Below are 15,141 nucleotides of genomic sequence, written 5' to 3'. Positions count from 1 at the left end.
TTTGAGTGAATTAGTTTCCTTTTTTAAACTTCAAAGAGGCATGTACTGCATATATAGCTAAAAATGTAGTCTCTACGAAGTGTCCATTTCTCCCTCATTGTTCAGAATACAATGAGCCTCTCATCGAGCCGATCCTCTCCTGCAAGATGCAGCTTGTGTGTTTACATTGCATTCACATCATAATTGCATTCACACTCAATGAAATTTGCGTTTATATAGCAAAAGTGACTCCAGCTAAAAGCATTCTCCTTTTACCAGAGCCTTAATCTGGGAAGGAACGTAGAATTAATCGAGCGTTTAAAGCCTGCAAGCCTTTGGAAAAATAGGCATCAGCATCTGAAAGATTTCTCAATGTGGAGGGAATTATTAAAAGTATGCTCATTTATCAACACCTTTTTTTTTTTAAAGGGGACCAATTGTGTATTTTTCTTCAGAAATCAAATCTTACATACTAATAGAGTAGCAGTGCATTGAAATATGTTATACCAGCAGTGCTGTTTTACTTTGCAAAACAGCGAAATGGAATAGATTTGGAACATACGTGTGTGGTGTTTGAGTTCACGGCAAATTCATCACAATAAAGGTAATCTTTATGATTTGTGAAGTGAAAATATGAGGACTGTATTTTCTTTATTTGTTTGTGTGAGATGCAACAAAGTATAAAATTGTACCTTTTTCATCTTGATGCTGAATGATTTATGATTTCAAAGAAAAATTACCGAAAATAGTGAATAATTACGGGTCAAAAAAGTGATGCTTCAATCACCATATTGTGCAAATTCAAATGTAAGTGAGGAGTGTAAGTGCATGTTGAACTGCCATTATCATTTTGACACAAAGGTATAATTGACAAATGATAATGCTTCATAATTCATCATTAAACGGTATCATTACTTTCATATTTCTATTATTTTTAAAATAAATTTTCAAATGAAACAGACATAAGTGAATTTGTCTTTGCTTGGAAATTTGTAGCTGATGCTAGCAACTTCTTTGAGACATCAGTATAAATATTTTCCCATCTGAATAGTCAAGTGGCTTTCTGCTGGCTAAATTGCGTCGCCTCATCCTCTGCTTGTGCGATGAAGTGTGTCACATTAATTAAAATAAATTCATCTCTTTTGCATTTTTCACTGCGACCCCCACAATGCCCCATCACCTCACCCCTCTCTCTCGAGATCCCACAATGAACCAAGAAAATGTTTCATTAGGTCAGTGCTATCTTTTTTAATCAGATAATTAATACATAGAACCTGTCCATAAACAACGTTATATTTTTCAGTAATGTTGACTTTAAAACTATGTGTTAAATAAAAAAACAAAGTACTCACAGTCATGGATTTCTGATCTATTTTTTTATCAGTACCTATGATCATCTGTTTAACATCTGGTTCAAACTTTAGAAATGGTTCACAGTCAAACTCTCCTGTTTTCATGTGAACCTGTTTAACTTGCCAAATCTGTTCACTCTGCAGTTCTGCTTTATTTTGTTGACCTTCTTTGTAATGTAAACAAAAAAATCAAATAAAATGAAGTATTGTTTTGGGTCTTCTTAAAATGCCCACATGTGGACATGAGGTCCAATGAAGTGATGAAGACCGAGCTCTATATGTGTGTGTTTGTGAGTGTGTGTCCCAGCCAAGAGTCAGCAGCAGACCTCGTCCTCGACGCCCACTCACACTCCCTCCAGCTGACTGGCACCATGGCAACCGATGAAATCCAGCCTGCAGAGCAGGCAATGCTTTCAGAACAACACGTGTGCGTGTATGTACGATATATGCTTGGCGTTGAAGGCTAAATGTACAGTCTAACATGTGTCAGCTCATGCGTATACATACATACACATCTTTCTGCTCATCAGGCTGAACAGATATTGAGCAATGCATTGGGTGGATGTAGTAATGTTATCTGTGTGTCTGTACAGACACACACACACACCTATATATATATACTGTATATATACATTTGGTCATGTGTGTTTATTAGTCTGGCTGAGGGGTGAAGAATTTTTTGTGTCTATGGGTTAGGGTTAGGGCCCTGTCATTGGGCACTGGGGACAACCCAACATCTGACAGATATCACAACCAAGGTCAAGCCAAACTCTTATAGCAGTGCACTCTGGGTCCAAGTGAGCAAGAAAACAGATTTCAGCTGAAATGACTCTCTGGAAGTGGCTGGGGTATCACTTAGAGGTCAGGGCTGAGTTCAGTCACCCTCCAGTGAATCAAACTAGATAGTCTTCTTTGACTTTTCCAGTGTGTTTTGGAGTACTCCTGTGGTGGTTCTTGCAACAGTGGCAAGATTGACATCACTATAGTCGTCCGTGTGCTACAGTTGAAGTACAGTGAGACACAGCAACAGATGAGCTGTTCTTCATTATTGTTTTTCAGATTTTGTAATATTTGTAATTGATTGTTGCTAAGTATAAGTAAATGCCAAGATGATAAAGTGGAGTGAGAGGTCAGAGTGTGATGGCAAAACAATATGTTAAATGCAAATATGACACTTCATAGTCATTAATTTTTCAAATAATTAAAGAGAAATTGGTGCCTTCTTTCAAAAGCAGTTTGTGCGTTTTAATTGAATTGTGCTATTATCTTTGACCATCTGAGGATGTTTGACTTCTTTTCAGCGATTCAAATTCCCTATGCTTGCTCACTCCGAACCATTATGCTACATCAACAAGCTTTCAATGTTTAGAGGAGCAATGTTTTCTAGTTACGTCCTGGTTTCGGGACGAGTCAGGCAGTTGGCATGCTGACTCTGCAGATTTCAACACATTGTTCTTCTGTGTGGCAAACAGAAGACGAGAAAGAGGAAGAGACCAAGAGTAGTTTCACTGGAAAGGAAGAGATGCTCAGTCCTGAATGATCATGGGACATGGAGGGGAGATAGCTTGAGAGTGGTGATAATACAGTCAAATTACCCCGCATGTAATGAGCGTCGAAGTAAGACGGATTATTTGTAAACTATTATATACTGATACTGTTGGTGTGGATGGCTGCAAATAAGTGATTGCATTTCAAAAAACTTTCTTTTTTTAAAAGTTATTTTTAGGAGGATGGATTGGTGGGGAGGGGGCCTGAGCCCGAGTAAGGCCTGTCTGTTTTGAAACACTTTCACTTCCCTTGCGAAGATGTTATTTTCATCCTCTAGTTTCTCTTTTCGCTACCGCTTTCATGCAGGCAACTGCTAAATTAAAAACAAAAAATATTGGATGCTATATAATTTTTGTTGTTTTTTTTATTTCTTTGAATTGAAAGTTTCAAATGGCAAACATTAAGTTCATTTCATATGCTCTGCAGTGAACCAACTATGTGGTCATAGACGAAGGTGATGAAATCTAAATGTATGTGATTTTGAGGGATAAAAACTTTTGTAATCATGGCGCTCAAGCTGTTACTGAATGTGTGTCAGACTTGAAAATTAGATGTGAATTCTCAAGCTCATGTAGAAAGGGGAGAAGCAAGTTTTTTCAAGGTAAAAATTGATGAGTTAAAAGGGGAATTGGAGGGGTAACATACTTTTTTTTACTTTGCTTTTCACTGTGCCTAGGATCATCGGTCAGCCTGCGCCACCGACAGCTGCTGTTGAAGCTCTGGGACCATCACGAAACAGTTTCTACATGACAAGCTTCAAACTGACTTTACAAGGACCCAAAAAATACAGGCAAGTGGCCACCCATGGCCCTCAAACTCTGCTGAAGCCTGCCATAATGTTTGAGTTATTTCACGTGTTCCACATCTCATCTTTTTTGGTCATATGGTAAAATGTATGGAGGAAGGAAGTCTGTATATGTGTGAGGTATTACTCAATAATATCACTGATGACTTGCCTGATAATAGACGACAACTTTAACAGGCTGATTCCAAACATGCTTGGATGATCAAGGAGCAAAGAAATAATGCAATAATTGCCTTTTACACTTTGTGTGCTCTTGATTTGCTTCTGCTCCACTCAATGAGTTGTTTTTGGAGTCTTGTGTTTCAACGTGGCAGATCTTTGACGGCTCTGATAAGATGAGACAGACGGAACTGACCAATTCTGGTGCTTGTCACTGTTGGTTCATTAGACTTGATGTCACCTGCGTTTCTGCATAACAGACCAATATAACTTCCACAGTCCAAAACCTGTTATGTGGAAACAAAGACAGAAACTCGAACAGTTTCAAGGGTACAGAAGCGTTTAACATGGACTGTGATATAATGCTGTTTGAGTCGGCAGCAGGTAGGTAATTGCAAACATCCATTTTAATTTCATTCATTCAACTGTTTCTTGAGCTCATCTTGTTGTTATATTGGGTCATAGAACTTCTTTTCTTTATCCACTGACAGAAGGAACATTAGGGAACTGTCACTGTAAGTGGTTTTATTTAAAGATATGAGACTTGTTCAGAAGACCTCACAATGTCCACTGATGGTTGTATGATGGACGCCTCTTTCATGTGGATTCACTTCTTTGCTGCTTAAAAGTGTATACTTCAAACTGCAGAAAAATGTTTTTTTTTAATGCAGCGTTGTTTCCAATCAAGACTTGTTTGCTGAAAGAAATCCGGTCTTTCAGTGTTTTAAGACTGCTAATCTCATTCTAATTTCCGTTCACTTAACAGAGTTACTGTTCAGGTTCTGGCATTGAGAAGCAACTCTGCATGTGCTGTCCATCCAGAGGATTACTGTGATGGCAGTTGTGTGAATACCAAGCGTCTGTGCTCTGCTATCTGATTTTGAATTGATAGATATCAGAAACTGTCAAGGAGATCATTTCATCAAGGGTCATTTGAAATACAGGATTGTAACTGAAGGATTGATTCACCCTTTGTCTCATCTAACTGCCATTGGTGCTACGACTGTTGTAGTGCATAATGGGTTCTCTTGGTAAATAGTAAATTATAGACATGAAGAAATTCTGTTGCTGCCCATTTATGATTATATTGCGGACTGGATGCAGCCCACATACCTTATGATTTCCCAAATGAGTCTTTGGGTTGGGTCTAGTCATAATCCATGGTTTTCTAGCATGTTGAAAAACATATTTATTGTGGCTCCCAATGTTTCCAAGCAAATAAAATCTTTAGTGTACACTAATGCCGCTCGCTGAGACACAAACCATTTAAAAAGTATGTTGACATCAAATTATATATTTACATAAAAGTGCTTACTTTGCCTGAATACGCACTTCCATGTCAATAAATAAGGTAGTTATCAACAGCTTTTACAGCTTATTTATGTCTTGCAAATCAACAGTGCTATATCTCTGAGGTAATGCGCCATTTTTTGGATACTTCCTCGTTTTCATTTGTGGCCCTGTGAACGAAGTCATCGGTCGCGGCATGAGCGTGCACGCCGTTTTGGGTACGAGAAAGCAGGTGGATTTACCGCTGGCGAGGTTTTGTTCGGTGAGGAATTGAGCCGAGACGCGTCGAGGAGCCCGGATTCAAACAGGTGTCCGGTTGACAGCCTGAATCGAAGAGGAAGCGAACCAAAACCAAACGCTGTCCGGATTTGGAATCGCGCACGTCTACGGTGCACACTTCGTCGTCGTTAAAATTTGCTTTAAATAGGAGAGAAACTGAGCACCGTAATTCATCCTGTCACAGAAGGAGGAGGTGGAAGAGAAGAGGAGGCGGTGCCGACATCCCCCACGGGACAGGCCGAGAGACCCACGCTGCTAACAGGTGTGTCTGAGGAGGACGCACCGCTCCAAACTGCTCCGGCTACCCCCTGGCGTTTCCCTGGCTCATTGTTGCCGGCGGATCCTCAACCAGCCCACATATCAGGGTGTTTGTTTTCGCGAAGACCCATATTCTATTAAAATGGACTTTGTGTTGATCTGCTCCGTTACCTTCACCTTTCTTTAGATCCGGTTCAGCCCGCCGAGAGAGAGGCTCTTCTCACGCCGACGACACTGGAAAGCCATTTCATTCTCGTCGGGAAATACCCAGTTGTTCCTATTTGAACCCCTTTTCGACATGACCACGAGGAAAGACGCGGTGACTCCGTCCGCCAATGGACACAGCCAGAACCAGCAGCGGAGCCCCAGCTGCTTCAGCGGGGTTCCAGGGAGCGAGTCGGCGGACGGAGGGGCGGAGATGTTCGGGGAATTTAAGGATTGGTGTCTCCGGACCTACGGGGACTCTGGCAAAACCAAGACCGTGACTCGCCGCAAGTACAATAAAATCCTGCAGACACTGCTCCAGGGGGACGAGGAGAACAGCAACGGAGTGTTCCTGCACGAGAAAAGCAGCATTCATATCAACGCCAAATTCAAATTCTGGGTCAAGTCGAAGGGCTTCCAGGTGGGAACGGTGCAGGACGGGAAGAACGGAGCCTCAGACAGACTGGTGCTGTATGTGCCCATCAAAGCGACGGTTGGTGACTCTTCCTCTTTCTGGTGTTGGTCACTTTTACGCATTATTTTAAATTGCTTGCAACTGCTCCACAAACTTGCGTGCCTCACCTGTTCCTCCTGAAGAAGCTTCTGCTGAGACACTCAGTCCAACTACATCTCCAGCCTGCAGACACCCCTTTAAGCAAACACTTATTAAAATTAATGGTTGTTTTATGTATGGTTTCAATCAGGGGATGGGAATCACTATTACTGCCGTTGATCAATAGTGCAGTGGCTTTTCTCAGCAATGTAGATGCTGTTTATAATCAGGTTGCCTCTTGGCAACATTAGTCACTTGACATGAACAACTCAGTTTGGATCATGAGATCATATCCGATGCTTCCTTGCTGCCTATCCTTTGTCGTTCATGTGCTCAAGTGAAGAGTAGCATCATCACTCTCTTGTACCAAACTTTCTCTTCCGTCTGCTAGAATGAGGATGCTGGTAGGCAACCACGCGTCATTGCTGTGAGGAAATCTGAATAAGTATTATTATATCCACAATAGTCAGCATTTTATTTTAAATTTCTTGTCTGTCCTCCACCTGGCTCCCATTGACAGGTGCACAGAAAAAAGTAGACACTAAGTGAATCAATAAAACTGATATTATGAAAGAATGATTACCTGCTGCAAAACTAGTAACTTGTGGTGAATATGAAGGCATAATTTTTTTTAACTTTACATTGTTGTGACAGACAAACATTCATAACCTTCATTACAATTGTGACCTCTAGTGTTTGGTGCTGCTCCATTATTATTTACTGACTGCTATTGTTTGATCAGTCAATGGTTTTGTTGATCTGAAGTTGATCCAAGACAGGACCGCTGTGTAAACGTGTGAGGTGTGTGCTGGTTGTTGTCATGGTAACCGCTGGTCTGGTTGTGCCCTGTCCGATGTCATAGTGAGATTAGAATTTGGAATATTACAGCAGGAGCATGCTCTCTCCTCTGCCCTTTCTGAGAACCTGTGTGTTGTCCTGGCTTCAGCAGGTCTATTGGGAGCATCAAATGTTTAAGGTTATGCCTCCTTGTACTCACTTCTAAGGTCAGATCCCACTAGGATTAAATAAGTAGCTCATTACCCAAACATCAGCAAGAATCAAACTCAATGTTATTACTTCCAACCATACATTTATCTGTCTGTCATTGAACAAAATAACTCAAAAAACAAATCCACCAATCTGTCACCTGCTGTCCCATTAAGATTGTTGCCCTCAGTGCTGGTGGGATTGGTGCTCCTTGATGCAAAAGTGGCAGTCTTTTGCAATGTACAACTTGTTGTACATCCTGACATCATTGAAACATTCATCTAAAATATTAAGGGGGGTCAGGCGGATCGCCTAATGAAGACGAGAGCTTCTCTGACCGCCTGTCTGCTCGGTGTAAAAAAAAAAAAAAAAACTCCTGAAATATCAAGCATGCTTCTGTGATTCTACCTCCTGTTGAGCTGGCTGAGTGAGTCACTCCTGGAGGGGTTCAGACTCCATGAGACTCTAATGCTGTGTTCACGGCTCCAGTCAGCATTCTGCTTCCTTATTGTCTGCAGAGTGCTGAGAGACGTCTGACCAGACCCCCTGCCAACATCTGATCGACCCATAACTGGTGTCGGCTTTTGAAATAGAGTCATCATGGTACAACTTTTTTTAGTAGTATTCTACCATACATGACTGTGATCATAATAATCCAGAAATGTGACCAACTTTAGTAAGCTCCAAAGAGGGTTGCAAAGTTGGCTCTGACCATCCAACAGAGAGAAACACAGAAGTATTTGAGCAGATAGGCAGCAGGGGGTGTTAGGCTTCTGTTATCTCCTCATCCTCACACACAGTGGAAACAGCAGTACAGTGTGATAGCACTGGAACGTAAATAAAAAGAGTGCTGCTTTTGACTTCACATTCAGTGTGAGCCCTTGTGAGTACTGAGGCATCTAAAATGTGCTTAATTTACCTCTCATTATCGTCTTATGCATGATACATTTAACTTTAACCCAATTTTTTAGGATGCCACAAATACATAAAAAATAAACTATGTTCTGGTTTTGCAATACGTGTCAAGTTTACTGTTGAATAAACTTGAAAAAATTGATTGAGGTGAAATGTAATGGAAAAAAAATCCCAGACACAGCTGCATGATAATTTCATACGGAAGCAAGGTTGCACTTTCACCATGGCTGAAGCTCTGCAGAGCCTCATCTTGTTGCTGGCAGGTGCGAGCAGCTGCTGGTTCTAGCGGTAGCAGGAACATTAGCCTCCCTATCAGGACAAAGGTAGGATTTACATTGACAAAGGACTCAAAGGGGACAGTCCACATCAGACGGCGAACACAGTAGAAGACACTGTCATTCACTCACTTGCAGGGACATCCTTGACACTTCTCATTAGTCTGTAAGCAGAGTTAACGTCAGTGCGCAAAGACCTTACCATGGCAACGCAAGATACGTACGAAATGGAGCAAATGTGTTAGAAAAGTGTAGCTCCATTTTGGATTTTAAATGGAAATATTGGAATTAAAATCTACTTAGAGGTTGATCAAGTTGTGTGTGGGTAAAAGTCAACAAAGATCTAAATGTAATTTTACTACAAACAAAAAAGAACCCTCCGCCCTCCAAGTGTGTGTCGATGAAAAAAAACATACCAATGACCCTCACAGATGCAAATGTGCGTCGGTTAAAAATAAAAATACATGGAAATGTCCATGAGGGGTGTTTTTTTATCTGTCCACACTGTTCTGTATCATGAGATTAAAAGTCTCGAAAATTAAAGCCATTCCAAAAAAAAAAAACAACAAAATGTGTAAAAAGCCATGGTAGTGCAGGAGAGGACAGAAAAATTGTTGGACCATTTGATTAAGGGCTGGCTGATGGTCAGATGGGGGGAGAGTGAGCAGAGAACTACTATGGTCTTTCTATCTGCTGGTGCTGAGGATGGGATGAGGAGGAGAGCGGAAACTGGAAAATACACATCAACCTTCTGACTCCCAACAGCCACTTTCCCCCGCTAGACATATTAATATCAAGCTTGGTTGCATGTTCTCAGACACCTGCCGAATATTGCCTATGTAGCCACCAGAAATCTGTGGTGAAAGCTGTAGTTCTCATTGGCCCAACTAACCTGTTCTGCTGCCAACACCTCCGGATTCACAAAATGGAAAGGGTGCGCTACTCTCTTGCTTGAATGTGACTCAAACATCACCTCCTCCTGGGTAATGTTAATCACGGTCATTGTGCTGTCATCATAGATGGGCTTTCTGGAGGAATTCCTACTTCCAACTGTTTCAGCTAAGCACACAGAAATGCTGCCTCTGTTCTCACGCAGAGATGTGTGACAGTGAGGGGATCCGTGGAACTTTTTTCGTCATTATTCCAAAGTATTTGTAATCCCTCATGTGTCTTGTTTCATTGTCACCTTTTTAGGCACAGTGGTTTGCTGTTCGAAAATTGATGTGTATTAAAAGCCTCCCTGGGCCTCCTGCCTCTGACCTTTTGATTGACACTTAAAAGCCAAAAGATTAATAGAATTGCGATCAATAATTTATGAAAATCTGTGGACATCATATACGTTGACCTTCAATTTCATTTAGTTCTGAGGGCAATGCAAAGTTCAAATCATTAAGACATGGCTATTAGATGTGATAGAAAGCCAGTGCTTAAAAGTATTTTAGTTAATGTGAGGGTGTGAGACTGAGAAGAACAATGCAACCAGATCAAGACAAATACAGTTGACATTTGTCTTCGTGTCTTAGCAGCCACAGCACAGCAAAATAGATAAACCACCTACAAAAGGAAAAATACACATGCAACAGATTGCTACCTACTTCCATGGATGTGTTTTGGGGCTCTGTCATGCTACTGCCACCTGCTGTCTGAGTGTATCAATAAATTGAGTGGCTTGGTGGTGGCGGCGGCGATGGCTTCTTGAAAATGAATGAATGAATGAATTTATTTATTTATTGTATAGGGTCCACTTCCTTTATTTCATGATGGAACTGTGTGAGCAGTTGTCGTCAGTGTGTATTGCCATGTGGTCTTGAAAGAATGTGGACTCAATGCGTCACTGGTGGAAGAATTTGGGTGACAGATTGTGTCCCTCACTTGCTACAATAGTTGATGCTGCCACACCTTTCTTTGTCAGATTAACCCACAGTTAGATCAAGATTTGTATTAGTTTACTAATTTAAGGTTACAGAAATCAATAATGCAAAGCGCTTTTTGGATCAATGCCCGTGATGCTTTTGCATTCTACATACATAATTCAAAATTCACTTAACCGATCAAATGAAATGTTATTAAAACGAAGTCAAGTTAAAACTTAAATGTGCAAGTCTCTCAGTGGAGAGTTGATGCCCCCCCCACAATAGATGGCTCAGTTTTGTGAAATCATTGCCTGACTTTCTTTGATTTTTCTGAAATGTTGCAATGCACAAGTGATATGAATGGCAGTTGTATGATATGAACACTGGAGCAATACTGAAAATAGGGAAGTTAATGTGACTAATATCCAGTTCCTTGCTGGTCTGTGGTGACAAGATCATGTGATTTGAGTGCGCTTTTGACGCAGAGGGCAGGCTGCAGCACACAAGAGCGTTGTACCGCTACTGGTGAACAAAACTCTCCAAAGAGATTCATTTTGCTCAATAAACTCATCCAGTTTTGTCTCCTGAGTGGTGGAGCGATCCCCCTTTCCATCCTCTCCATTGGCAGGCCTACTTGAGGACTTGAAGCTATTCTTGGTAGAGATGACAAAAGATGGGCTATCCAGAGTACATTTTTATTATAGAAGCTGAGTTTACCAGGACGCACTCAGGCTACTCCATTATTCTTGTGTTGTTGTTCATCTTCAGCCAGACAAAAGAATATTTGTAAAACACTGTGTCCATGTGTGCAGTGGCGGCAGCAGGCATTTGATGCAGAATATGGATACGCAACACACACACACAAACACACTGCCCATTGTATTTTGAAGGAGGCTCATCCTAATTAGGTTTGCCCCACTCTATCAGGCTGCACTGATCTCTGCTACCTCGGAGTCTGTTATTCCCAAATTGACTTGGACTTGTGGTAATCTGGTGAATGTGTTCCTCCTACCCTCCCAGTGACCCTGACTAACTTGTGTTTGGGCACATGTGGCAGTGGGTTGTTTCACTTCCTCTTCAGGTTGTGTGTCTGACAAGTCTGGGTCTTCACATGTCGACAGCTCAATCAAATAAACTTAGTGCCATGTAGAATGTCTTTGGCTGGCTTCCCAAACGACTGTCCTAGTAAAGCAGACTGTTTTGTTGTGTTACGTTGCAATCAAGCTGGCCTTTACTTGGATTTATAGTTTCAATTAATAGTTTTGGAACTCGATATCTGCTGTGTGGAGTGGAACCCAGTCATATTCAGGCGTCACTTGCCTTTACAAAGCATGAAAGTAATCTTTTCCAGGAAAAAAAAACATCAAAACTTCAGAATAAAATGTGTGGTTTTGATTGTATAAAACCCACAATATATTGATTTATTTCTTTTATTTATCATAATTTCTGCCTTTTTTCTAATCAAAGAAAAACATTCCCTAATTTCAGCTCAGTTTTTTTCTAATATTTTGCGCTTGCAGTCATTAATATTGCTATTTTTTTTCAAGTGTTTTCTAAATAGATTAAGTATAAAATTCGAACTTGTTTACTTCAGTAGTGTGTGCTGTGAACAAAGCATACTTGAGTTTTGGTTTATTTCCATATGAACCTTCAACACGCTAAAAGCAAATTGATCACATTTTTCTTAACCATCCGTCCTTGACAGGCTTTCACTACCCCCCTGCCTGTCAGTGCCATTATTTCACACTCTAAAAAGATCCGATTGCTCCCTCACTGTTAATAACATGTTAGGAGGCACTTTGCTCTTGTTCTCAGTTTGCTGTCTGTTTATTTCGATGGATGCCAGGGAATTTTTAAATTGTGAGCACAGTGACAATCTGTGTTAGTGTCTTCATGTTTCTGCTCTTTGAGAAGTGACTGCTGATTTGTTTTCTCTGCTTCACAAATGTGTGAAGAGGCGAGACGTCTTTGGAGTAATTAGCATAAAAATACAAATACACACAGTGTTAAGTAGTGGTACCCCTTGTGGACAAGTTAAATGTCACACAATGTTTGTCACTGCTGAGAACAAGCAGGTCTGCCAGTGTCTGTGTGCAAATGTGTATGGTAATGTTTTGAAAATACAGTGTGGCTTGTGTTTTTGTTTCATGCGGTAGGCTGGCATCATCTTTGTGACAGTTGAGTTGCTTACATTATTTGGTTAAATGTTTTTCAAATTTACCAGCCACACGGTATAAACCACAGGAATCTGGGACTCAATTCTGTGTATTGGCAAGTAACTTGCGGTACAATACGTATTCCCATGCACAAGTGCTGATACGATACACTGCGATATATTGCGATACTGTCAGTTCAGCAATATATTATAAAAAGAGCCGTCATTTTAACGGGGGAAATCTGATTATGCTGTACAATATCATGTGCATGAAAACAAGTTCATTGTTATGACGTCAGTCCTGTTGGACTTTCATTTATATTGATTCTATATTTAATACACAGATATGATTCTATCATATCCGTGTACTAAATATTGATATACACAACTTAAAATATCAAGACAATATCACACAATTAAATATTAGAATATTACAGCAAACATGTCGAAACAATATTGCTGTATCAAGTGTTGCGATATTTGAGCGAATCTGTATTTCCTGACACCATCATTTTTAGCTTTTTTGCATGGTACACGCATGATGCATGTTTTTAGATTGTGAGGGAACCCTGACCTGGTCCAACCAATCAGGAGCACACAGTTTAACCAATCAGGTGTCTGTAGGCTTGAATCAGTTCATTCTCAATCTGGTTCTGCTTGTGTGGGCGGAACAAAAACCTGCACCTGCACGGCCCTTTTGGCATTCAGTATGACACCCCTGTCGGTCCCTCTCCTCCCTGGAGGAACCAGTGAAGAAGATGGGATGTCTGAGTGCTACACACTACATTAGCATGGCTTAACCTGAAGGACGTGTTTAGGTGGACGAGACTGTGACATCAATGTGAGTCACGCTATAATAGATTTCATCCAAACCAACTGAAAACGACCCCTACGCTAGGAGAAACTGACATAGGGGATCAGGTGCTGGTGAAGGGGCCCCCACCCTATCGCAGGGAAGACCCTGCGGAGGATGCTGCTCGTGAGACCTGGAGGAACACAAGGTCTGAATCAGTTTCATGACTCAGGGGTAACCGTACACATTTAGGTTTCATTGTCACAGTGTAATTAGAATGCACCAGACTGAGCTCAGACCAGCGCTTGAGACAAAAAATACCGTTACACTAATCCTTGCATCAATTATGTCTACTGCGAAACATAATTGGAAATTAGACCAGCAGTTCGTCTTCGACAATTATCTCAATAGTGTGTTCCACAAGTTTGACATGTTTGAGGGAAACAAGATACCAATTATAAGCGAAGCACAGATAATGTGTGTTTACAGCACGCTGTCAGACGATCAGGCTTAGTGGATCACAGTAGCCTCCTCCACACTCAGTTAAGAGCTAAAAACATGTGAAAGTGAGACAATTGCAATTCATCTCCGACCGGAATGATTCTGTTGCAAAAATCTCAAAGTTTGACTTGAACTTGTGTTAAGTGTTGTTCCGTTATTTTAAGCTAAAGCTCGTGCGCAATGTCAAAATTTGCAGGAGAGAATTTAGATGCCATGACTTTGTAGATGAAGCAGTTTCGATGTGATTCTGTCTAATTAAAAGTGCTGACATCTCTATTAATATATTTTGACTGAGATTCATGAGACTTTGTTCTTGATTTACATTGATTTACAAGTGGGTCTTTCAGCTGCAGAATTCAATGCTGAGGCGATGGATGACGCACATTAACAAGGACTATGTAGTACTTTTTTTAGCACTCCAAATATGTTGAAAACATCAAATATTCACATTTCTGACCACTACAGCGCACATTGTTCAATACTGTATGACCGAGAACTAGAACCATGTCCTAGAAATGCTGAATATAAGACCACTTTGAGGATTTCTGAATGGTTGAAAGAGTCAGGAAGGTGAGCAACAGAGGTGTACTTGCTTAGAAAGGTTGCGAGTGGAAGTGATGGAGCGCCGATCATTGCCCACCACAAGAAGCTCCTGATTAGGGCAGCATAATGAGGCCAGGGAATCTAGAAAGTGGAAGACACTGGTGATTGAGGGCGGACAGATGTGCTGTTGGTGATAGTGTGGAGAAAAATGGCAGGACACCGTCCTCAGTCCCGCTTCAAAGCATGTTGATCTGTTATGGTTGATCCATATGCAGGCCTTGCGTGGTAGCTGGTGCTGAGCAGAAAGTTGTGTTTTTTTAGCTTTGATGCCCTTTGTGTGCTGCCCGTCTGCAACAGGTGTGCACATGTGATTCTCTTTGTTTGTGCGACCTGTGATGGGTTTCTATCCCCAAATCATCTGGGATAAGCTTGTCACCCACGCGTGACCATCTCTGACCAGAACAAACAGTAGATGAGCAGAAGAGCTTACGCTTTGTTCCAACAGGAGACCATGTTATAAGAAAGCTTAAATATACATGCTATTCAAATGCAAGGTATTCTCTTGGACGGGTAACCTCCCCCTCAGGGCTCTCTGGTTGCCATGGTGAACGGCTGCAATAGAAGATAGAAATTAACACCAGTCTTAATTGGACTGCCAGGCTTCAATTTGCAGGTTCACTCTGTCTGCTTTC

General features: G+C 41.1%; 1 protein-coding gene across 8 annotated transcripts in view; it reads left to right on the top strand.

Annotated features, from left to right (window-relative positions):
- nol4lb (nucleolar protein 4-like b) overlaps nt 1-15,141 on the top strand; it is an 84,989-nt gene that overhangs the window by 2,286 nt on the left and 67,562 nt on the right. For 2 of the 8 annotated variants that reach the window (XM_053848516.1, XM_053848517.1), the window contains exon 3: nt 3,556-3,669. Coding sequence is in view for 5 of the 8 variants with exons in the window: in XM_053848512.1 (XP_053704487.1) it covers nt 5,969-6,367 (399 nt within the window). In the remaining 3 variants the exon portion in view is untranslated. The other 6 variants (XM_053848514.1, XM_053848518.1, XM_053848512.1 and 3 more) reach the window with 6 other exon arrangements.

The sequence above is a fragment of the Synchiropus splendidus genome, chromosome 18, assembly GCF_027744825.2.
Source record: "Synchiropus splendidus isolate RoL2022-P1 chromosome 18, RoL_Sspl_1.0, whole genome shotgun sequence".
In the NCBI taxonomy this organism is placed as follows: domain Eukaryota; kingdom Metazoa; phylum Chordata; class Actinopteri; order Syngnathiformes; family Callionymidae; genus Synchiropus; species Synchiropus splendidus.
The sequence above is the reverse complement of the archived record's forward strand: the minus strand, read 5'-3'. Positions and strand labels throughout refer to the sequence as shown.